This window comes from Bubalus bubalis, chromosome 7 (assembly GCF_019923935.1).
Source record: "Bubalus bubalis isolate 160015118507 breed Murrah chromosome 7, NDDB_SH_1, whole genome shotgun sequence".
NCBI classification, from domain to species: Eukaryota; Metazoa; Chordata; class Mammalia; order Artiodactyla; family Bovidae; genus Bubalus; species Bubalus bubalis.
In genome coordinates this window covers 1,132,616-1,155,187 of record NC_059163.1, presented here as the reverse complement: position 1 = coordinate 1,155,187, position 22,572 = coordinate 1,132,616, and the positions used below count along the sequence as shown (strand labels likewise).

The 22,572-nt window shown below is 56.2% G+C and overlaps 1 protein-coding gene across 8 annotated transcripts in view; it reads right to left on the bottom strand.

The window, feature by feature from the left end:
* Positions 1–22,572, bottom strand: part of NSD2 (nuclear receptor binding SET domain protein 2) — a 77,190-nt gene that overhangs the window by 21,648 nt on the left and 32,970 nt on the right. For all 8 annotated transcript variants that reach the window (XM_025290521.2, XM_025290526.2, XM_044946297.1 and 5 more), the window contains 6 exons: positions 20,495–21,119; positions 18,507–18,669; positions 10,228–10,394; positions 9,248–9,730; positions 3,260–3,404; positions 1,020–1,138 (listed from right to left, as the gene is read on the bottom strand). In XM_025290521.2, the coding sequence (XP_025146306.2) occupies positions 1,020–1,138; positions 3,260–3,404; positions 9,248–9,730; positions 10,228–10,394; positions 18,507–18,669; positions 20,495–21,091 (1,674 nt within the window). In that variant the 5' untranslated portion in view covers positions 21,092–21,119. The remainder of the gene's footprint in view (positions 1–1,019; positions 1,139–3,259; positions 3,405–9,247; positions 9,731–10,227; positions 10,395–18,506; positions 18,670–20,494; positions 21,120–22,572) is intronic.

The following is a 22,572-nucleotide window of genomic DNA, read 5'->3' as shown; positions in this document are numbered from 1 at the left end:
CCGGGCCAGAAGAACAGGGCGGGACCTGACTGCTCCCCTGAACTGCAAATACACCTTTAAAAAAATAAGGCAGATGATGGGGTGGCTACACTTCTGTGTTTGAGCAACATATGAGGTTTATTTTCCATTCTTTGAAATAAAGCAATTAAAAAAAAAAAGGCAATAAAAAGAACAACTTCTCAATTCACATCAGTGAAAGACAGTTTGGGAAATTCCCTGGCAGTCCGCTGGTTCTTCCACTGCAGGGGCCTGGGTTCAATCCGTGGTCAGGGACTAAGATCTCACATCCCACCACAAAAAGACCCCACAAGGCGCACAGCACAGTCAAAAAAGACAGGTTGCAGCGGCACTCAGAGCGATGAGTCCGAGTCCAGCCAGCCTGGAAGAGCCGCCCCTAGATACGCACGCGCTCGGCCGTGAGGCACGAAGCCTCATCTCGCTTCGTGACGACACGACCCAGGTCCGTCACAGAGGGCCCGGCAAAGCCCGCGTGCTCCTCACACACGGGCACCAACGCCGGGCACACAGGCCCGGCTCCCTGAGTCCCTGAGCCTCGGTCAGCTCCGTGTTCCTGCAGGCCCAGGCCAGCCCTGCCCTGGACACCACCGGCCCCTGCTAGAGCAGGTCCTGGGGCTGCCTTTGCATCGGTGCCTTCTTGGCGCATCAAACTGGTCTGCACAGCCTGCTTAGTATCCCTAATCACACAAACAATTGTATGCATTACTCATAAATGGGATGGGTTCATAAAACCTATTTTTAATGGATATTTCAACCTCTTGAAAAATAACATAGATAGTGGACTTTGACGTTCACCTGTCAACTCAGTATTTACACACAGACTGATATAGTCTTCACTGAAGAGTCACTTTAAACACGCGATTCTGCTGACTCAGAAACACCCAGTGGTACTCAGTGTTCAGACCTGCTAAATCCCCTGGCAGACAAACCCGTGCTCTGCTCAGCGGCCTCCGGGAAGGAGCTCCCCAAGGACCCCCCACGGCCCGGCCCGGCGCGATTACCTTCCGCAGGCCGTGCCTGTCAGTCCTGAGCCTCTTCCTGGGAGCCTCCTCAACTTCAGCGTCTCCGCTCAGGCCCTGTGTCCTCTTCGTGTGGCTCCTTTTCTTCCCATTTAAGTTACCTTGGGATGAGGATGGGGAAGCTGACGTGAAACCCTCCCACAAGCCGCCCCGGGGGCGCCAAGCAGCCGCTCAGCGCGCGCAGGTGCAGGTCCGGCTGTGACGGGCCCCCCGAAACCCTGCTCGTTTCCGGGCCCCAGGATCACAGGTGGAGCTCTGGGCACGTCCCACATGGTGAGCAGAAGCCCCGATCGCGCCCAGGGGCGAGCACCCTGCTATCGTTACACAGCGTGAATGTACCCAGGATTTTCACAAAATCCTTCGCTTATGTTCAAAGACTAGTGGAATTTAAGTCGAACTTAAAAAATATAAACGACTTGCTACTTTTAACACATTTCCTTAAAGAGGCATCTTAAGGAAAACGCTCCACGTCCATCTGCAAACTAAGCACTTTCTAAGCACATCACAAACTAAGCACATTTGTGGACTGTGCACATTAGGTGTCCCCAGGGAGACCACCTGACCCAAAACTTAAGGGGTCCAAACAGCACTGACAGAAAGGCAAGACGTAAGCTAAGAGTACAGGTCTAGAGAGAGGGCTGATCTGAGCACACCAAGGTCTATTCAATGCAAACCCAGGACCTGCCTGTGCAGGACCGCATTACAGAGGTTCAGGGTTTCCTCCTGGGCTGTGCGCCTCCCACCAGCATCCCGTGGGAGGGCGCTGTCGCCCTCAAGCCCTGCCGGGGCCGCAGGGTGCAGTGGCCAGAGGCTCAGGCCCCTGCGTCCGGAGGCCCTGCTCAACGTACAGGCCCGACAGTGCTCGCGGAGAGCCACGCTGGAGCGCTGGCCTCTCCAGCGCTGGACCCAGACCGGCTGAACTGGCCAGAGTGGCCTCCACTGAGCTCTGGGCCAGCACAGCACCAGGTGGCCTCAGGGAACACCAGGAGAGGCCCACAGAGCCGTGGCTGGTGGGGCCCACCGAGCTGCTGCCTGACCGTAACCAGCAAGGACCAAGGTTGGCCTGAGCTGCCAGGACCCCCTCAGGACCTGCATGCCAGGCAGAGAGCCCCCAGGGAGGTGAAGTCACTGTCCTTCCCCTCGCCAGGTCGTCTCTCACAGAAACAAGCAGGAGGGGCACCTGTGAGCCCGGCACTGACAGGCCGGGACCACAGGCACCGCATCCTGGGCATCAGCCCCGCGGCCCCTGCGGGAGGGCTCGAGGCTGGCAGAACAAACACACCAGACATCCCAGGGGCAGGGACCGCACCTGCCAATCACTCAGGCGGTCCTCGGTGACAGAGCGGACAATCAGGTCACACTCTTCAGGGGTGAGGAGACTCTGGCTTCAATAAAGCCCACCTATTCTTACATCAGCAGTCACTGAAAAGGGACCCTTTCCTAGATTTACATACTGATGAACTATCTGGTAAACTTTCTGCTTTTTAAAAAAAATACACAAATCCTAAACACCCTGCTATTCTGAATTATAGCATTTGCAACCAGCCCTGCACACACGAGTGAAGTTTTCTACTGGTGTCACTGGACGGTGCGTGGGGTCGAGAGTCCGCCAGCCAGGGTGGGGTCACTGGGGCACACGGGAGGGCGGCGCCCTCCTCCTGAGCTGGCCTCCGGCCCCCACGCGCACGCCCTGCACCTGGCCTCTCCAAAGTGCCTCAGGGGCGAGCCTCAAGAGATGTAGGCCTCTTCTCCATTTTCAACTGACGCCCAAACACGCCCACTTATGTCCACATCGTGGGCGTCAGTCCCCACCATGGGCGTCCGGCACGCGGATGGCACGGCTGCGGCTGTCACGTGTGTCCCCAAGCTCAGTGTGAAGCCCCCTCCTATCAGTGCCCGGGGCGAAGGGGCACCATGTTTTTTCACAATGACAACCAGAGGCTGCCCACACCCACTGCCAGGCCATGGCCAGCCTCCTCACCCGGTGAGCTTCCAAGCCCACAGCCCTGCCCCCAGGAGTGTGAGGGGCGGGAGCAGGACCTGCCAGGAGGCCTAACCCCGGCCCGTCAGGCGTGCCCCCGGCCCTGGAGGCCACACGGGCTGCCTGCCTCCCTCACACGTCCACCACGTGGCTCTGGCGACACCACGCTCAGGTGGCTTTATCGCGACCGCGGCACGCTGGGCAGGCCTGGCAGAGGATGCGGGCACAGAGGCGCCGTTACCAGAGTCTTCCTCGGACTGAGGAGGAGCCACGAGCGCAAACTTGGTGTGATAGCGCGCCTTCTGCTTCTCATTCAGCATGTTCCACTGCGACGCGAGCAGCTCCTCGATCTCCTCGGCAGAGGCGTCCGGGTGCTCAGCAACCACCTGCGGGCACAGGAGAGGGTAGGAAGAACCACGGGCACACTCATCTCCGCGTCCTGGAACCTCGTCCCAGAAGAGCTCCAAAGGAAAGCGGCGTCTCCCTGCCGTCGTAACCCACTGAAATCGGGGCTGGTGGGAGTGAGCCAACTGTATCTGTATAAACGCAGGAAATGATAAATGACGAAAGAGAAGAGTGCACTTTCCCCACATCAGCCGACGACGGGCGCCTTACGACTTCCCAGTGCCCTGCAGAAGCCGGCAGCAGGGTCGCAGAGCACTCTGGCCCTGCAGGGCCCCGGGGAGCCCCTTCCCAAGGCCTTCAGGAGCCCCCACCCGCACTGTGCGCCCCGGGCGGGGAGGAGGCCCCGCCGCCCGGTGACGAGGGGTGGGGTGGGTGGGCAGGGCCACGGCCCCTCCACCCCGCGGGCCCCACTCTGCTCCTCAGAGGTTCCGTGCGTGTCTGTGCGCCCCATGCTGAGGACCACACGAGAGGTCACTCACTGCGGCCAGAGCAGCCCCAGCCCACCTGGTACGGACGGCTCAGGAGCCGAGAACTGACTGCACACTATTAAGCGCTGACACTGACCGGGTGTCCCTGGCAGGCCGGCTGCCAGGCCTCGCCACAGGTCAGTGAAGCGAAGCCTGCCCACTCTGCCCACGGGCTCACGAGGACGCCACCCCGCACAGCTGCCACAGGAGCGACGGCATCGGTCAAGCTGGTGCCAGTCTGCTACCCCTGCCGCCCTGCACCCCCCACCGCTGTGGGGCCCGGCCACGCGAGAAGGGGTCACCGTGCCAGCCTCACCAAACACGGTTGCTAGTGAAAACTACTGGCAGTGGGCCTGAAGTGTGGTGCGCACTCCACAGTGACCACCGCCCTGCTGGAATAAATGACCTCAGACACACAAGGATTCACAAAACCAGCAGTCACAACCTCCCCAGCGAGCCAGCCACGTGGGGCAGGTGGCCAGGCCGGGAGCGCAGCGGGCGGAGTCCGAGAGCGGGGTGAGGAGGGAGCCACTGGGCAGAGCCCGGCCCGGGCCACATGCCCTTAGGGAGGAGGCGGGCAGCGAAGGCAGGCCCCACCCGGAGCTGGGAAGGCAGCAGTCGTCCCGGAGGAAGACCTCTACAGCCTGGTCAAGACCAAGTTCAGCGGGAGCAGGCTCCAGAAGATGCCTCAGGAAAGGCTCAACCATACACTGACGGACTCGGGGAACCGAAGGGCTGCCGACAAGCTCGATGGGAGGCGGCAACACTGGCCTGCCCTCGCCGCCCGCGGAGCAGCAGCAGAGCACACAGCCCGCCGCCCCTGCCCTCAGCCTCCTCCCAGCCTGCTCTGCCCCCCAGGCCCTGCCCTCTCTGCTCCCTCCAGACCTTCTAGAGGAAGGAGGGCGCCCCCCATGAGCATCTCAGGCCGGGGAGCCTCCCTGAGGGTCTCACCCCCGGAGCCGGGCAGCCCATCGGCCCCTGAGACAGTGCCCACCCGCCCTCCGAGGCTCCTGCCCACGCACGTCCCCCCACTGCAGAGGCCAGCGGGCGGCTTCAGGGTGCCCCTCCCGGCGAGGCTCGGCCCCCTGCTGCCTGGGTCCCTGCATGGTCAGCAGGGCGGAGCACTCCCTGGCCCCCCTCAGCACCCAGACAGGCAACAAGGGCGGGGTCTGCAGCTCGTGTCCCCTCGCCCAGCCCCTCCATCACAGTCATGGAAACCTTCCCCTCCTTGGAAAAAGGAAACATGGAAAGCCAGGTACCCACGAGCCCACAGCACAACTCGAGACCCCAGAAGTCCCTTGGAGAGGCTCTCCCGTCCTCGGCCTCCACACACTTGTACCCTGGAGAGCCTCCTGCTGTCTCAGACTCACAAAAACACTCCAGGGGCCCCCAAGACTTCGTGTCCAGGGTGTGGAGGGCCTCCGCCCTGGCCCGGGGACCACCTGCTGGGGGGCTGGCCTCCTGCTGTGATGGGGACCCCCCCGGCCACACACACACACACACACACACACACCTACTGGAGAGGCCACCCGGCGAGGAACGGAGGCCCCGTGGGCACCAGGATGTGGCACCTTGGGGAGGGTTCTCGGCCCCAGTCCAGCCCTCAGGTGACGCAGCCCCACCAGGCTGACATCTGAAAGCGACCTCACAAGAGACGCTGAGGCGGAACCACCTGGCCAAGCTGCTCCCGAAGTCCCAACCCACAGCCTCTGAGGCCGTCAGTGCAGGTGGCTGTTTCAGGCCCCTGCGCTCAGAGGTGACCTGTTACAAAGCAACAGGCGCCCAACACAAATGTACAAAGAACCGAGGCAGAAGCACCGCCACCCTCTAAAGCAGCTGTAAAAACCAGGGCAGATAAAGTGGGAAAATACCCTTTAAAAATCAGAAACTGTGCTGAAAACATCTGCTAATAAAACTGCTCCTGGGGACTCGCAGGTAGCCCAGAGGTTCAGAATCCACCTTCCAATGCAGGGGCAGGGGCTCAGTCCCCGGGGACTCGGCCGGTGGTCTGGCGGCTCAGAACCTGCCATCCAGCGCAGGGGCCAGGGGCTCAGGCCCCGGTCTGGGTGCTGAGGCCCCGCAGGCCACAGGGCAGCTAAGCCCGAGCAGCACAACTACTGAGCGTGCACCACAGCCAGAGACGCCCACGCACAACTCAGGCCCCACACGGCCAAACAAGCAGATCCAAGCGCCACGGACACTGGCGCCCTAAGCCAACGCTCCTCGCAGGAGGCCTGGAAGCCACATGCGGGCGCCGCCCGGCTGCTGGGGGCCACGCCCCCGGCCTAGTCCCGGCAGGAGCCTCGGCCCTGGGGACCCGCGTCCTGCACGCTCCTGTCCCTGGCCTCAGGGGGAGCTGGACTCCAGGAGGAGCCAGGGCTGCACGGCCAACCCGAGCCTGCTGTACAAAGACTAACGGGCACAGCGTGTAACAAAGAACGAAAGCCAATGCAAGGAGCACGGCCTCTTCTTCACCTGCAAGAACAAAGTTGGAAATTGCTTTTTTAAAAAAGCAGCAAGTGGCGACCAGATGTCCTTGATGGGCACAGTGACTCCAGAAAAGGAGACTCCACCCACTCCATTCCTCCAGGGCCGGCCACTGGTTCATTAACAACCAAATAAAAACCACCCTGGGGTGCACGGCCACTCTCCACAGGAAAAGAGCACCTAGAAAAAACCACCCTGGGGTGCACGGCCCCTCTCCACAGGAAAAGAGCACCTAGAAAAGCCAGATCCTTCTACAGGCTGCAGTCAGCAGTTTGGTGCACTCAAGACCAGCGTCACTCACTACAGAAGCAGCGCAGCACACCTGCAGGGACCGGCAGCACCGCGCTGACAGCGCCAGGCCCCGCCCGCAGGAGGGCAGGCCCGCGGCCCACCGGCAGAGGCAGGCCAGGCGGGCGTCTGGGTCTGCCGCGGGCCTGACTGTAGCCGCGCACCTGCAGTCTGGGCTGAGGGTGCACTAGGGTGCCCACAGCAAAGCTCTGGAGGGACGCTCAGACCAGAAAGGCTGTGCAGGGAGCTGCAGGGCTCCCTCACAGGAGCTGCAGGGCTGCGCCCATCGGCACCTGCTGGAGTGGTCGGCCTGCTTGCTCTCAGCACATACCTTAGTGCCAGAAGAGTTGACTAAGAGCAATTTGGGTCCCCACAGCAAAAAGGGTGTCCTCTGGAAAGCAGCCTGAGGTCTCCCTCATAAACTCAGATGAGTGCACATTCTAGGGAGATGCAGACTGGGAAGCGGCGCAAGCGCAGCTGGGGGGCAGGCTGTCACGGCGGCACCGCCTGGCACCTGAGCAGGCACAGGTCTGGATACGCCCAGCCTCTGTGGACAGAGGCGGGAGGCAGGGAGGCACAAGCGGGCAGCGGGCGAGCAGGCTACACTTTCACGCTTCGGCGATGGGATCTGAGGGTCCCTATCCTGGACGTGCAGCAAGGCCGCCTTCACGACTGAGGAACGCTGCAGGAGCGGACCACAGCCTGCCGGGCCTGCCAGAACGTCTTACAGCTTTGAACATTGTGCTAGGGCGAAATTTCTCTAGGGCAAATCCCTAGGGGTGAAATTTTAAGACAAAAAGAACATGCATCTTCAGGCTCACTAGGTACTGCCAATTTTCTCTTGAAACTAGATGTAAGCAATGACCCTCCACAGCCTTGCACGTGGATTCCCACTGCAGCCCCGGGCCCTTGGCCACAGAGGTGCTGGCCGTGCAGTGGCCGTGATGTGTGGTCCCTGCCGCCCCAGGCTCGGCAGCCGGTCAGCTCACTGGCACCTGGGGTCTCCTATGACCTGCTCTTCGCAAAGCCTCTCCCCTTCCTCCTCCAGGACTGTCCTGAGCTCTGCACACGCAGCTCTCGTTTCATTTTAACAACGTTCCTTTCCGGTTTGTGAACTGTTTGGCTGAAGAAGCCCTCCCTCTCCTAGACTGACAGAACTCTCCTCCTGGAGCCGCTGAGTTCTGAAGCCAGCAGTGTGGGCCAGCGCCGGCCCTGAGCGGCAGGCCCACTGCTGGCAGTAGGAGCGCTGCCTCTGTGCAGGGCCAGTCCTCGGGCCGAGCTTCCTGTCCAACGTGGCCATGCTAGCACCTGCTTAAAAAGGCAGACATTCCTGCTGGGAGCTTCCCTGGAGGACTCTGGAGTTAGGAGTTAACAGAGGGGGATGACAACTTTAGCTTCAGGACAGTGAGCCTTCCCATTAATCTCTACTTAGGCCGGCTGAAACATCGGTCATTTTTCTCCAAAGTCACACCTATTTTGTTACCTTCCCTCCTTGCGGCCTCACAGACAGGAGCCCGTGAGGCTCCGGGTCCCGGTGCTGGGCCGCTCCGTGTCGCCGCCTCCCGAAGGGCCGGGGCTCTGCCGCGGGCGTCCTCTCGCTGCTCGGCCTTCGCTGCGTCCAGCAGCGGCGGCGGCACAAGGGCGCCCCGTCCACGCCCGAGGGGCTCCCGCAGTGCCCTCAGCCGGCATGACGCTGACTGCTGCCGAGAATCACCCCTCAGCAGACCCCGTCTACTCCTGCCTGCTAACTTTGTACCAAAAAGCAATCACGACGAAGGGCCTCCCCAGGGGTCCAGGGGTGAGGAGTCAATGCTCCCACTGCCAGCCACTCAGGTTCAACCCCTGGTCACGGAACTAAGACCACAAAAGCCACACGGCGTGACCAAAAAAGCAATGACTTTTATCAAATGCTTTTTCTCCACCTACTGAGATGATTATTTAATCTGCAATGAGGAATCATAACAGGCGTTCTAATATCACACCTGCCTTGCAATCCTGAGAAGAGTCCCACCAACCCACTCATTTCAAGTAACAGCGAAGAACCAACAACACCGGCCTGAGAGCCCTTAAAGTGGAACCGAGACTTGACAATGTCCAAATAAGCTCAGCTCACTCTACGACAAGTGATTAAGAAGACTAGTCAAATGTTTAGCCACTGGCACCGGGCCGCCCTTCACACACCACAGCAGCAGTGCCAGCACGCGCAGGCCCGTGGCAGCGTCAGGTTCCGTAAACCCAATCTCGCACCACCTCCTGGGGAAGGTGCTAACCTGGGCTGGAGGTCAGGGTAAGGCCAAGCTTCTAGCAAAGAGCAGCCCACCTCCCGCTGTCCCTGGACCTTCCCACCATAGTCAGGAGGAATATTCTAGAGCACAAAGGCAAAGATCTCTGCCCCCAAGGGTTGCACTGGCTGCCCCCTAATGACACTTGCCCCTGAGACCCGCGTGTACAGAAGGCGCGCGACGGCCTGGCCGGCAGTGCTGGGGGCCGGGGCCGGGACCGGGGCCGGGCGCTGCAAGGATGGGCCTCACAGGCAGACCCCCGCATGAAGCACAACCCCTTAGAGCCATCCTTACACCGACCTCGTCCCTGTGCTTCTGACAGAAGACCAGGAACTGGGACGCCGCGTCGCCCCTCCGGCTCCTTGGGGTCGAGGCCGCGGCCTTCTTCCTGCCGAGGGGGGATCCCGCGCCCCTCCTGGAGTCGGCCTCGGCCACCTTCTGCGGCGTGGCCCGCCCCAGCCCCGGGTCGCCAGGGAGGTTCTCGGTGGAGCTGGACAGCTTGGCCCTCCTTCTCCTCTTGACAGGCGCGCCCTCCTCCCCTGAGGACTTAGGGCTGTCTGCAGCTTCTTCCTCGACTCCTGAGGGCTCTGCCGCTTCTCCCAGTGACTCTACAGCCACGCCCGCCTCCTTGGCCACGTGGGGGTTGAGGCGGAGCTGGTCCCCCACGTAGAGGAAGGTGAACTTGGCTTTCCGCTCCTCCACCGCCATGCGTGCGGCAGCCTCTGCCTGAACGAGGCCCATTTCCCACTGGGCCCTCAACTTCCCTGAAATGGGTTTCAACAGCTGCAAAGAAAACATGAGACACATGTAAGTTTCATCAAACAAACATTAAAGATTAACCCACTTTAAAGAAGGATACTTTTAGAATTTCAGGTAAATTTAGAAACCAAAAACTATAAAAACCAATTAACTTGAAGGTTTTAGAGTTCAGACCAGTATAACTGTTTCTTGAAATTAGAAATCAATTGCAATTACAACAAATACTTATATATAATATCATATATAGATATGTGTGTGTGTGTGTGTGTGCGCGCGTACATAAAGGAAAACAAAACTTAGAAAAACTATCTCTGGGAGTCATCAAAGGAGTAAACAGGATAAACCATGTGTCTAAACAAAGTTGCCGTACTGTGTAACACAGTGCGCTGGGCAGAGAGAGCAGTGACAGACATAAGAGGCCATTACAGTGTTTCAAGCAACCACAAGTTCAAAACAAGATAAATAATTAAGAATAAAAATAAAAGTTTCGTCTAAAATTGTACTTAAGGAACATCTGTCACCTTAATTTTCTCAGCTTTCGTGGGTGCCTGCTTGGCACTTTCCTGGCATAATTTTTCAAACTGTCCTTCTCCTTCAAAAGCTACAAGGCTCTTCTCAAATATCCAAGCTCTTTCTGGGGCATCACCAAAGAACTGTACGTGATACTGGCGTGCACTCTTTTTCTGACCTAGTTTTTAAAATAAAATGTTAGAACTTGAAAATTAGAATTTGGGATGAAATTAGGCAAATGTATTAATAATTACTGATATCAAGTTAGGAGTGGCTTTGAAGTCATTTTACTTGGTGCTGTTAGAATCCATTAACCACAAAATAAATCCTTTTTTTTCCCGACCACACTCTACAGCAAAAGGAGAAATGCGTTCAGGAGACTCAGGGCTCAAAGCTGGCCAGGAAAGACCACTAACCAGGTTCACAACTCATCTCCCTCCAAGAGCCACCGAAGAAGACACTCCATCAGTCAGAGCAGAGAGGACACCAGCCAGGAGGCCGGGCAGCCATGGGCTCACATCCCAGCCCCGCCCTCCCCACGCTGGGGGCTGGGGCAGCGCAAGGCCGCCAAGTGCCCCGGTGCTGAAGAAGCCACACCCCCGGCCCCTGCCCCGCACACAGGACACGACACGAGGCAGCAGAGCGCACTCCCCAGGGAACCAGCACACCACAGGAAACCCTGCCCGTGTTGTCTCTGCCCCAAAAGCTGGAGACTCCCTCAACCAGGCGACCACCAGCCAGCCAGCGCCTCTAAGACAAGCCAACAGCTCCCCCTACGGGCCGCAGGCAGCTGACTGCCATCCTCTGGAAAAAGGCCCAGAGCAGGCACCCCAGACCCAGAGTCCAAAGCACACAGAAGCCAACAGTCTCTGCAGGGCCACAGACACCACACCAGGAGGGCGTGGCGCTCGACAGAGAAGAACTCGAGTTTGCTGTCAGAAGAGAAGAACGAGAGAAAGCGCCATTTGAAATTTAACAATACCACCATGAAAATAAGTAACTGGCCTTCCAAAGAGAAAAACAGAGAAACTCATCAGAGAATTTACCAAACACAGGAACACGTGTCAGAACTAACCCCTCCCAGCACCTCACCCAACACCCAGGTCCGGGCACATCTTTGGGACAGTCGAGCTGCTGAGGGAAGGAGAGGCAGCTCCATGTTCATGAAATGACAAAGAGAACAGCAACTCTGGATGCTCGAAGGAAATGCAGTAATACCTTCAAAATTCTGAGAACTACGTTCAACATGAAACCCCACACCCAGTCAGACCGAAACGCGAGCGTGGCGGCAGCTGCACCCTGAGCCCGGGTCTCAAAGCGGCCCCAGCCTTCCTCAGGACGCAAAGCCACGCTGCAGCAAGACAGGAGAGCTGACCGCGAGAGAGCAAGCGTGGAGCCCAGGAACGATCGGTAACCAAGGAAAAGCATCTCACAGAGTCTCAGGTGCCTGCCGGCCAGTGACAGCAAAACAGGGGGAAGTGGGGCCCAGGAGCGCGAGGAAGGGGAGAGAGAAGGGGGGAACGGCCGCATGGGCTCTCCACGGAAGGAGAAGGCAGGCGAACACGAGATCCAAGCGGCAGAGGGGAGGCGGGACTCACACACAGCGGCCCATTTTTACCCCCAATCAGTGAAATTCACCACATGACAGGATGAGTTTTAAAGACAGAAGAATAAATACTTGAAAAAATTTAAGCTAAATGGCAGTGAACTATACAATTTCACAAGAAATGCAATAGTTATCTCCAGAAAAAAGACAAAAGGCTGTACAAGAAATAAAATGCAATTACAGAACACAGCTCTTTTTCACTGAATGATATTTACATGGTCAAAATTAAATGAACACTTATGTTTGATGTAATAAAAATAGTGAGTTAATTATATGGGAAGAATTGAAGGGAAAGAAACAGGAAATGATTGAAGAGATCAATCTTCATTTACCGTAACAGAAAGTCAACAGAAAATATCTAATGATAAAAGAGTAGCTAAAACCAAAAGAAAATGTTTAAAGAGTTAAAAATAATGACTTCTGGGGGGGCAGGGGACTATTTTTCACTATTAATCTCTCAGGACAATTTGACTTAAGTGTGTATACCTCTTTTGATTTTAAAATAGCTAAGATTCAAAACTATGTCAAGAGATTTGTGACTTCTTCCATTATTTTAGTATTTCGAAAGACCTCTTGATCATGAAAATGAATATAGATATATGCCATAGCATTTGCAGAATTAAGAAAAATGTTATAGTATATATGATGAAATAATATGAACGCACATAATTTTTTAAAATAAATAGCTAAAGACAGTAAAAATGCTCCTTACATGTCAGCTGGAAAAAAAAAAATCAGAGAATATGACAGGCTGATCCCAAGCTTATAAAATTAACATTTTTTAAGTTATTTTCTGCTCAGAAATGTCATAACAAACGTAACCCAACTTTCTCTTATTTTTAAGGTTTTTTTCTAAGCCATCTGAATCTCATTTTGGTCCAAATTGAGAGGAGAATCCCTTACTTTCTTTGACCACCATAACTAACCAACTGCCCCACCACCCGTTAGCAACCTTGGATTTTCATCCTGTGTAAGTTGGAGGAAAACATTGTTCACTGAGGCCCCACCCGCCCTCCGTCCTGAGAGAAGCTGGCCTCCACCACAAGCTCGGGCAGTTTAATGTTGTGCTGAGTTCGCTTCCTCCCCATCACGGCCCGTCAGGCGCAAGGTGGACCCTGAACCTGGGCGAGACCGAGCAGACCAGAGTCTGCTCCATGGGAAACAAAGGACAAGGGTGGCCAGGCCCACATTTCCTGGTTCGGTCCCTGGCGGGGGGTCACCGGAACCCCAGAACAGGTCAAGTAGAAACTGACAAAAACTCAAATAGGAAAGGGCATGTCCACCACCACAGCGGGAAACCCTAACTCACCTCTCTTCCTAGTTGACAGAACAAGCAGAAAGGAACAACCACAGTATCAACTCAGAAGGTGAGAAAGTCAGATTATCTGTAGTATTTTCAGAAAATGCTGGAATTTACAAATACAGCAATGAGGACTCCTTTCTCTATAATAACACAGAAAAGGCGAGAATAAGAGCCTCCACACAGAGAAGAGGCGGACCCGACACCCCAGTGTCTGCAGGGAGACCAGCAGGACCCAACGGAAGAGAGTCGGACCCAACGCCCCAGTGTCTGCAGGGAGACCAGCAGGATCCAGGTACACCAGGGAGACGGTAACGTTCCCAGGCTCAAGAGAATCCAGTCTTCTTAGGTGTAATACCCAAAACACCAGTCATCTCCTGATTCCAACCTAGAGGGTCAGGCCTCAGAGCTGCTGGCTCGTCCACGCATGCCCTGGAAGACAGTCGCCGAGTTCTGCTGCTACAAATGACAGAAACACGGTTAGATGCGCAAAGGAAATCTGAACTCTCTAAACAGCCGTGCTCTCTTCTGCACATAGATTCTACTTCAGTTTTTACAGCTCAAGTGCGGGCTTCCCTGGTGGCTCAGTGGTAAAGAATCCCCCTGCCAACGTAAGAGACACAAGTTCGATCCCTGATCTGGAAAGATCCCACATGCTGTGCAGCAACTAAGCCCAGGCACCATAACTACTGAGCCTGTCCTCCGAGCCCACGCGCTGCAACTCCTGAGCCTGGGCCTCCAGGCCCGTGCACCACCGCAGTGAGAAGCCCGCATGCTGCCACCAGAGAGGAGGCCCCCTCCCCACACCTGGGGAGACGCCCGAGCAACAAGAAGACCCAGCACCGCCAAAAATAAATGAATAAAATTATTTTTTAAGTAAAGCTTAAATGAGTTGCTACCGATTCAGACTCAAGTACGCCTGTAATCCCAAGTATGATAAGTAAAAAGCAGCACATACAGAAAGAGAAAATCGGGGGTGGGAATCAGGAGCAGGCTGAGGGAGTTCCATCTTACAGGAATCAAAAGGCCTTGCTTCCCAAGCCCCTGCTCGGCCAGCTCTGCACCCGAAGCCACCCTCCTCCACGCCGTCTTCCCAGCAAGGACTCCTGAACCTCAGGCCCGCCATCCCAGGTGCTGCAGAGGGAGCGGGGGCAGCGTGCCAGCAGGCCCGCATCACCCTCCGTCCTCTGCCTTCCGGGCCTGAGACACAACCAGAGCCCAGACCTGGGCGGCCACACACCACTCGCTACTAAAAGGACCCAGGCTTCCTCCGAGGAATAGCTGGTTCAAGGACTGGGGCAAAGAAAGTGTAAAGGGAGCCCGCAGCGTGGTTAGTGCTTACACACGTAAGGAAGTGCTCCAAGACAGACGGAGCCAGGGCAGGAGCACACAGCTGAAAGGGCCCCGTGGGCTCCCAGGGGCCACATCTGGAACAACGGGAGCATTAAAGAGGGTAAAGACTGCAACGTTCAATATCTAAGGAATCTCTTAGGAGGGAGCTCACCTTCACAGGAAAGCGCCAGCTCCTTAACCATGAAAAGAGGATAAAATGGAAAGCAGCATTCAACAGGCCAGTGGATCCTCAGGGAGGACCAAACCTCAGAGGAAGGCGGTCAGGGAGCCAGGCCCCAAGTGCAGCACGGGTCAGCCACCGAGACAGCGGCCACAGCCCACTAGACACTCTGGTCCACACCTTGTGGGCGGGGGCCACGGCACAGGCCAGCCCCACAGTCTCACAGGTTCCTCTGACCCCTTCACTTTCCAAAGGTCATCTGAGTCCCCTTGCAACTCATCCTGGCTCTCAGACTTCTGAGATGCTTTCCAAATGCACACTGTCAGTCCGCTGAAGCTGGCCTGTGCTGACCAAGGCTGCTCCCCCTGCAACCCAAGACAGTTCCTAGTGAAGCACACTGTTGGACTGAACCCCTTCTTTCAAGAAGGTCTCAGTGAAGGGCCAGGTCTGGGCCCTACCTGCATGGTGCTCGCCTGACTCTGTGGGCCTGAGTCTGCTCACAAGGCCAGGGCTGGGGGTCTGCTCTCACCCACAGGGACTGGGAGGGCACCCTGACTCAACCTCAGGGTGAAAAAAAGATCAAGCGCATGGCCACACTGGAGCTTCCCGGGAGATCTAAGCAAGGCCCCAAGAGACAAAGGGTCAGTTACTGATGGGCCGCTTTCTCACATGCAGGTGGGGTACTGGCCTTGTTCCAGGAGGACTCCCACTGACAAGTCAGGGTGAAGTGTCAGAATGGGTACAGCACCCACTCAGATGAGCTGGCAAAGGGGAATGTATTTATACACAAAAGAGAGAGAGAGAGCAGGTGAAACAAAGCATTTAAGGGTTGGCAAGTCTAGCTGAGAGTAGATGACATCCACAGCACTGTTCCACTCTGAACGGCGGGCTTGAAAAACTTCTAAATGGAAAAAATAATAATAATAAACAAAATATTTCACATGAAAACCAAGACAAGACAGAATCCAACTGTAACCACTTGGCATTGGGAAAGTTGGGGGGATACCTGGCAACATAAACATTGGAAGTTGGCACAAAATTATTAAAATTAAATCACCAAACACAAGGATTGTGCAGGGGAAATAACTGCTCAAACAGCAATGTTTTCAGGAAGAAGCCCAGAGGTGATCAGGGGAGAGGGGGTAGACACATTACAAAGTCTGGCTTTAAACGTTTCAAAAACAAGAGGACGATAGTAACATCTGAGCTCACTATCTCTGGGCTGAGATCTTTCCCCAAAAGTAGTGTTATCATCACCTTTGTCTTTCACACTCAGGAAGGACACCCTAATCATCTCTGGAGCTTAACAACGCTGCGTAGCAGCTTACTACAGGCTGAGCCGGGCCCCAGCAGCCGACTCTCCAGAGTCTGCACCTCAACCAGGAGGACACGGCTGCCGTTCCTTAAGCAAACGTGCACAAGTGCTGAGCCGGAGCACGCACACCAGTGGAGGTGTGTCAGTCTCACTCAGAGACGCTGCTCTCAGTTCAGTTCAGTCCAGTCATGGCTGACTCTTTGCGACCCCACAGACTGCAGCACATCAGGTCTCCCTGTCCATCACCAACTCCCAGAGCTTGCTCAAACTCAGGTCCACTGAGTCGGTGATGCCATCCAACCATCTCATCCTCTGTCGTCCCCTTCTCCTCCTGCCTTCAATCTTTCCCAGCATCAGGGTCTTTTCCAATGAGTCAGTTCTTTGCATCAGGTGGCCAAAGTATTAGAGCTTCATCTTCAGCATCAGTCTTTCCAATGAATATTCAGGGTTGATTTCCTTTAGGATGGACTGGTTGGATCTCCTTGCAATCCAAGGGACTCTCAAGAGTCTTCTTCAACACCACAGTTCAAAAGCATCGATTCTTTGGTGATCAGCTTTCTTTATAGTCCAACTCTCACATCCATACATGACCACTGGAAAAACCATAGCCTTGACTAGACGGACCTTTGTTGGCAAAGTAATGTCTCTGCTTTTTAATATGCTGTCTAGGTTTGTCATAGCTTTTCTTCCAAGGAGCAAGCGTCTTTTTTTAATTTCATGGCTGCAGTCACCATCTGCAGTGATTCTGGAGCCTCCCCAAAATAAAGTCTCTCACTGCTTCCACTGTTTCCCCATCTATTTGCCATGAAGTAATGAAGCTGCTGCAGACTACAGAAATGACTCAACCCTAAACCGGGGGACTGTGTAATGAAGTTAATTAAGCCCTGCAGCTGGAACAGAGAGACATGGAAAGACGCCTTCAGTTAGTACGGTCTGAGACACTGGCAGGCTGAAATGAGGCAGAAACCCCAGTGCTAAAGAGGCCCCCAAGAGACTGCACGTGATGCACTCTGCAGACAAGTGGTGTGGAGTCGAGGGGCCCGGAGGCTCTGCCTGGGCCACCAGGAGCTGGGAGGGAGGGCTGCCACCGAGACAGAAGGCCCACCCCAACCACAGCAGGGTAACCTGGCTTCTGCCTCAACTGGTATTTCTGTCGTACTCTGACCAAATCCAGAGGCCTCTGCGGTGCATCCTGGGGCCCCGGAAGCCCCGACAGGGACTCCGTGATGCTGGCAAGCTGAGGAAGCAACACATCCTGCACCAAGTCAGAACCGGAACCAGCCCACCGGCTCCTCCGCAGCCCCAGCATCCGGCACACCTGCACCGCACACACGCGTGCCGGGGTCTCGGGACACAGGAGAGGGCCTCATCCCCGTCTGCACCTCCCAAGTCTGCCTGCCAGGGGCACCACTGTGCTCCACTCCCAGCAGCAAGGCCCCGGCAAGGCTCAGGCCTCCAGCCAGAGGCCAAGAGGGGCCACTGGGGCAGGCCCCCTCCTACCTGCCCACACCTCTGGAGGGCACAGCCACCTGGGCCCCAACGTGGTCAGCTCCAGCCCTGCATCACCACATCTCAACTTCCTCACACCAAACTCAAAGTTTACTCTAGAAGAACTGTTTATGAGACACTCAAACCACTCGATTTTTTTTTTTTTCTCCAAAACCACATGAGATCTTACGTTTCATTGTCCAATTATTATTTCAGCATGTGCTCTAATCCGTATCATGACACATTACGTTCTTCATACTAGCTCTACCTTCTCTGATTTATAACTCAAATTTCATGACACCAAAGATGATTATTTCTAGTCTTTTTTCCTTTTTTCCCACCTAATAAAATAAACTGGGACATTTTTTAAACTAAAATGCAATATAAAATACTAATTTCTGAAAATCATGCTGACATAAGTAATTACTATATATCTAAATAATAATAAATTATCCTAAAACCTGAAAAACAAATGACAAGGCAAAGACCATTCTCCTTTAGTACTAATTCAATCAGATAAAGTACATACTAAGTTGGATATAAAAATAAAAACAATATGTCATGTCTGAATCACTAACTTCAAAGTTGCAAAATGAACCACAAAAAAAGTGTAACAATCCAACCCATCTCCACCAACAAGCCGGCTGAAATGATGTACGAATGGCCAATAAGCATGTGAGACGACGCCCCCGTCACTAGTCACTAGGGAGATGCACATCCACACCGCAGACAGCTCCGAAGCAGAGCGGGGCCATCAGGGTGTGGGGTGGGCCCTGAGGACCTGCCGCCTCGCGGGGACCGAGTTCCAGCTCTACAGAGCAAGCGGAGCTCTGGGCACAGGTGGCGGGGCCACTGCACAGCAGTGTGAATGTACTTCATACCACTCGTTTGAGCGCTCGGTTAAGATGGTAAATCTTATGTTTGTGCGTTAAAGCACAATAAAAAGGGGGAAATAAAGAACCGCAGTAGGGCTGCTGAAGGAAGAGGAAGAAAGAAGTTGGGAGATGAGAACAATGAAGTGCAGAAGACGAAGACGGAGAAGCAGCCCCCGGTATGCCCCCATGGTACCTTTCAGTCTGGTGTGGCTGTGCAGGAGAGGGTCGGCAGAGACCATGCAGGGCCACCACGGGTAGCCAGACACCTTGGACCACACCAGGTCCCCGACATCGTACTTCAGCAGCTGGCCTTTGTCTCTGCTGCTATTCGGACAGGATTCTCTCTTAGCTGGAATCTGAAAATGAACATGAGATACATTGAGTACCTAGCCCTAAATCCAGCTTCCTATCCACAGAAGACCAAGGGTGAGTCAGACCAGGGATCCCACACACACATGTGCACACACACACCTAAGCAGAAGTGTGCCTTCCCGCACGGTTCCCTCACTGTTTTTAGGTAACAGCCTTGACAGCACCTCATCAAAGCCGTTCCTCTCCTGCCCTCGGTTAAAAGGTCAGCAAGTACCTGGCACACAGAGGAGCCCACATCACAAAGGTCTCGCAGAAACCCTGTTCCTTGGCCTGGGGGAGGCCTTCAGTGGAGCTTTATTCACAGGCTGGACAAGAATTCTCATGGAATTCATCCTCTGGCCCTCCGCCCCTCTGACCCCTTGTCTGACAGTCAGTCCTCGGGAGAGAGGACCCCAGGAGGGCCAGGACACGGGGGCTCGGCAGAAGGCCCAGCCCCACCTCCACCACCCAAGGCCTGGGCTCTCGGAGCCTCAGCCTCTGCACCTCAGAACCCAGGCCAGGAGGAGGCTGAAGGCCTGGCAAGAGTGGCGCCCTCGCCAGGGGGCTGAGCACAGTCGAATCACTGACCGGCTTTAAGCCTCTGTCCTACACACGTGCATGGAGGAGAGCGCGGTCGCCACGCCCCATCAGGGGGTAAGGGCTGGCACAGAGCCGGCCCATCACACAGTCCTACAAAGATGCCAGCTCTCAAGCTGCGTCACAACATCCCAGCATCACACTGAGTGTCACCTCGGCCTCATGCCCATGCCCTCAAGAGGCAAAGTATTGTCCCCACTCGGAGGGTGCAGACTCAGAGAGACAAAAGCAGATGACTTGCCCAAGTTTTAACAAAATCAACCAGCAGCCTCTTCCCTATAAAGGAGCACGGATCCATCAGGGGGCTTCAAGCAGGGCCGTATCAGCCCAGGCCACCACCACTGTGAGCCGCCCCGCACCCCCCACCCCAGCACTCAGCAGACACTTTTAAACCCTGAAGGTCTTCATTATTTCAACTCCTCCAGAGAAATGTCGGTCCTTTCCCATCGTATCTGTGGGACCGTAAACAAGATTCCTCACTATAATTTTACAGTGATTACTCCAGCCTTGGTGCCCCTACTCCTGAAAGCGGGCCTGGAGTTTCACCTGGCCAGCGCACAGAGGCCTGCCAGACCCTGTTTATGCAGACCACCAGCTCAGGAACAGGGGCGCCACAAAGCCCTCTGCAGCTCCTCTGCCAGGGTCAAGGTTCCCGCGTGTCATTGAAGACTTGTGGCATAAACACCATGTTTTCGTCCCACATTCCCACCCCAGCCTTCAAATGAATGCATGCATTCATTCAAATGAACATGCGTTCACGCGCACTCCAGCACCGCGCTCCACGCTGGGGACCAAGAGCATGCAGGCGGAAGGCAGGCCCCGTGCTCACTGGGGCGAGCCGTTTGCAGGGCCCCTGCAGGGGGCAGTGACCCCCGGATGGACAGTGACCGAGGGGAAGCCAGCAGGAGCACTCCTCAGACAGCACAGACCGAGGAAGCCCCACAGGGTCCCCCACTGACCGCCATCAGGCGGAGAGGAGCTCTGTGAAACAGGACCGCCTGAAGGCCAAGGGCTCTGGAATGGCCAGGCCCAGATTCAGAACCTCATGCGGTCCTCACACTTCGTCTCCAGGCCTTGGTGCTGCTCAACAGGATGTGAATGTCCCCACCGCAAGCCCTCAGGGCAAGTGGAGAGCAGGCAGCGGGGGCCGCGCCTACCTCCTATTGCTTCTCACATGTCGCGTGTCCTCCGAGGCCCCCTGCCACCCGCCCAGAGCCCCTCGTTCACAAATACCTTTTTGTCCACGGGACTGGAGACCCTGGACACCAGGGCGGCCTCCCCGAGGCTGTGCTCCAGCACAGGGCCACGCTGTGCGCTCCTCTTGCGGCTCCTCCGGGCCTTGTGCTCTGGTCTCTGTCCATCTGCTTCCGAAAGGGACACGGCGGCCGCACCATCGCCACATATGGAGGACTCAAAGAGAGGTTTCCCATTCATGTAGGTTTTGGTGATTTTCAGCTTAATTTCTGGAGAGCCATTTTTGACGGGGGTAGTGTGAGGTGGGGTCCCAAGTCCCTTCACTTCCTGGGATTCAAAACGCAGTTTAGCATCGTGAGCACCAGGCTCTCCATTGAAGACGCGGGAGGTGAGGTCTTTCAGCCTCTCGGCCGGGATGAACGGCAGCGCGTCGTGGCCGTTGAACTTCTGCACGACCCCATCCTGCAGGCCGGCCGAGAGCTGGGCTTTGCTCAGGAACACAGAGCACTCACGGCTCACGTCGCAGCTCGGGGTCTTCCCGTTGGCACTGCCCAGGACTTCCGGGGCCTGCTTCATCTTCACGCACTTCACCACCTTTGGAGCAGAAAGAGGGCTTTTCCTGACGCTGAATTCCATTCAGCCTAGGTGCCTCCGTCTCAGAACACTGCAGCGTTAGAAAAAGAGGAGAAAAGAAAAATCTTAATTTCAAACCTAAGATGAGTACGCCAATGGAACTCTATACATTTGGGGAGTTTCGGGGATTTTGAGGCAATTTATGGTGTTTCCTGTGATTTCGGTCCCAACACGCAGTTCTAATATCACAGAAATGACAGGAGTCACAAAACCACAAAGTGAAAGGATGAGGACCAGTTTTTTGCGGCAGAACACAAAAGTCAGGCGCGGAAAGGAAGTCACGCCACTGCCCCCAGAGCCCTCGGGAAACGGAGGCTGCCCCTCCACCTGCCGCCAAGGCAGCACTGGAGGCGGCCAGTGCAAAGCCAGGCCTGAGCAGAGGACAAGAGGAGGGACCCGAGAGACAGCTGAAAGCAGGGCCTGGCAGGGCTCCGGGCCTGCCCACAGCCACTGGGCAGCAAAGCTTAAGCCCAGACGGACAGGGAAGGTGGCGGCAGGCCCCCTGCCATCGGCCTGGCCCACGCTAACTGTGGGGACGAGGAGGGGGCGCAACATCAAGGACACTCAGCTCTCCTTGGACGGGGCGCACCAAGGACCGCGCACGGCACCCAGGGCCAGACGGGCTGCCTGAGCCCCACGGGCAGAGGGGCTTCCCCGGGAGCCGCCGCCCCTCACTCAGGATACCCAGTGAAGGCAGCTCACAGGGAACAGGCCAGCGCCCACTCCGCTGGGAAGACCCCCCCGCAAGAGCACACCACGACGGCAGCAAGGAGGCCCTCCAGGATGAGCTACCGGGGAGAAGCAGAGCACCAAGACGGAGTGCCCCCATCGGGGTGCCCTCGATGGACAGCACTGCACCGGAGCTCAGCCCTGCCACCACCAAGAGACCACCACACCGAGACACCCCCTGGGGGGCCAAGCGCGCAGCTGGGCCAGCTCTGTGGGAGCCGGGCAGTGGGGGGCCGCCCCCACACCGAGCACAGGCCAGGACCGTTCGCTGTAACCCACATGGGGTTTTTAAGGCAAGTCTGAGTGGGTTCCCAGTCCCACTCACATCAGGTTGACTGGACAGAAAGAGAAGCCGACGACCTCGAGGCACAGCAGGGCGCGTGTGGCCGGTGAGCAGGGGACACGGACCCCGCCCAGCCCCAGGGTCCACACGGCCTGCGCACAGGGCCGCAAGCCCACTCTTACAGACAAACCGCAGCTCTGGCAGCCCAGCGGCCAGGACTCCGCGCTTTCACTTTTGGGAGCCTGGGTTCAGTCCCTACTTGGGAACCGGGATCCCACAAGTCACGCAGTGAGGGCCTTCCCCCACCAAAAAACAAGAGAAAATATCAAAACCCCAAAAGAAATGCCACCTCACACAGCACCTATGAGGATGGCTACCCACTATCAAAACACGGAAAGCAGGGCCTCGGGGGGACACGAGGAGCCTGGAGCCCTGTGCACGGGGGCGGGGACAGGAAGGAAAACAGCAGGGC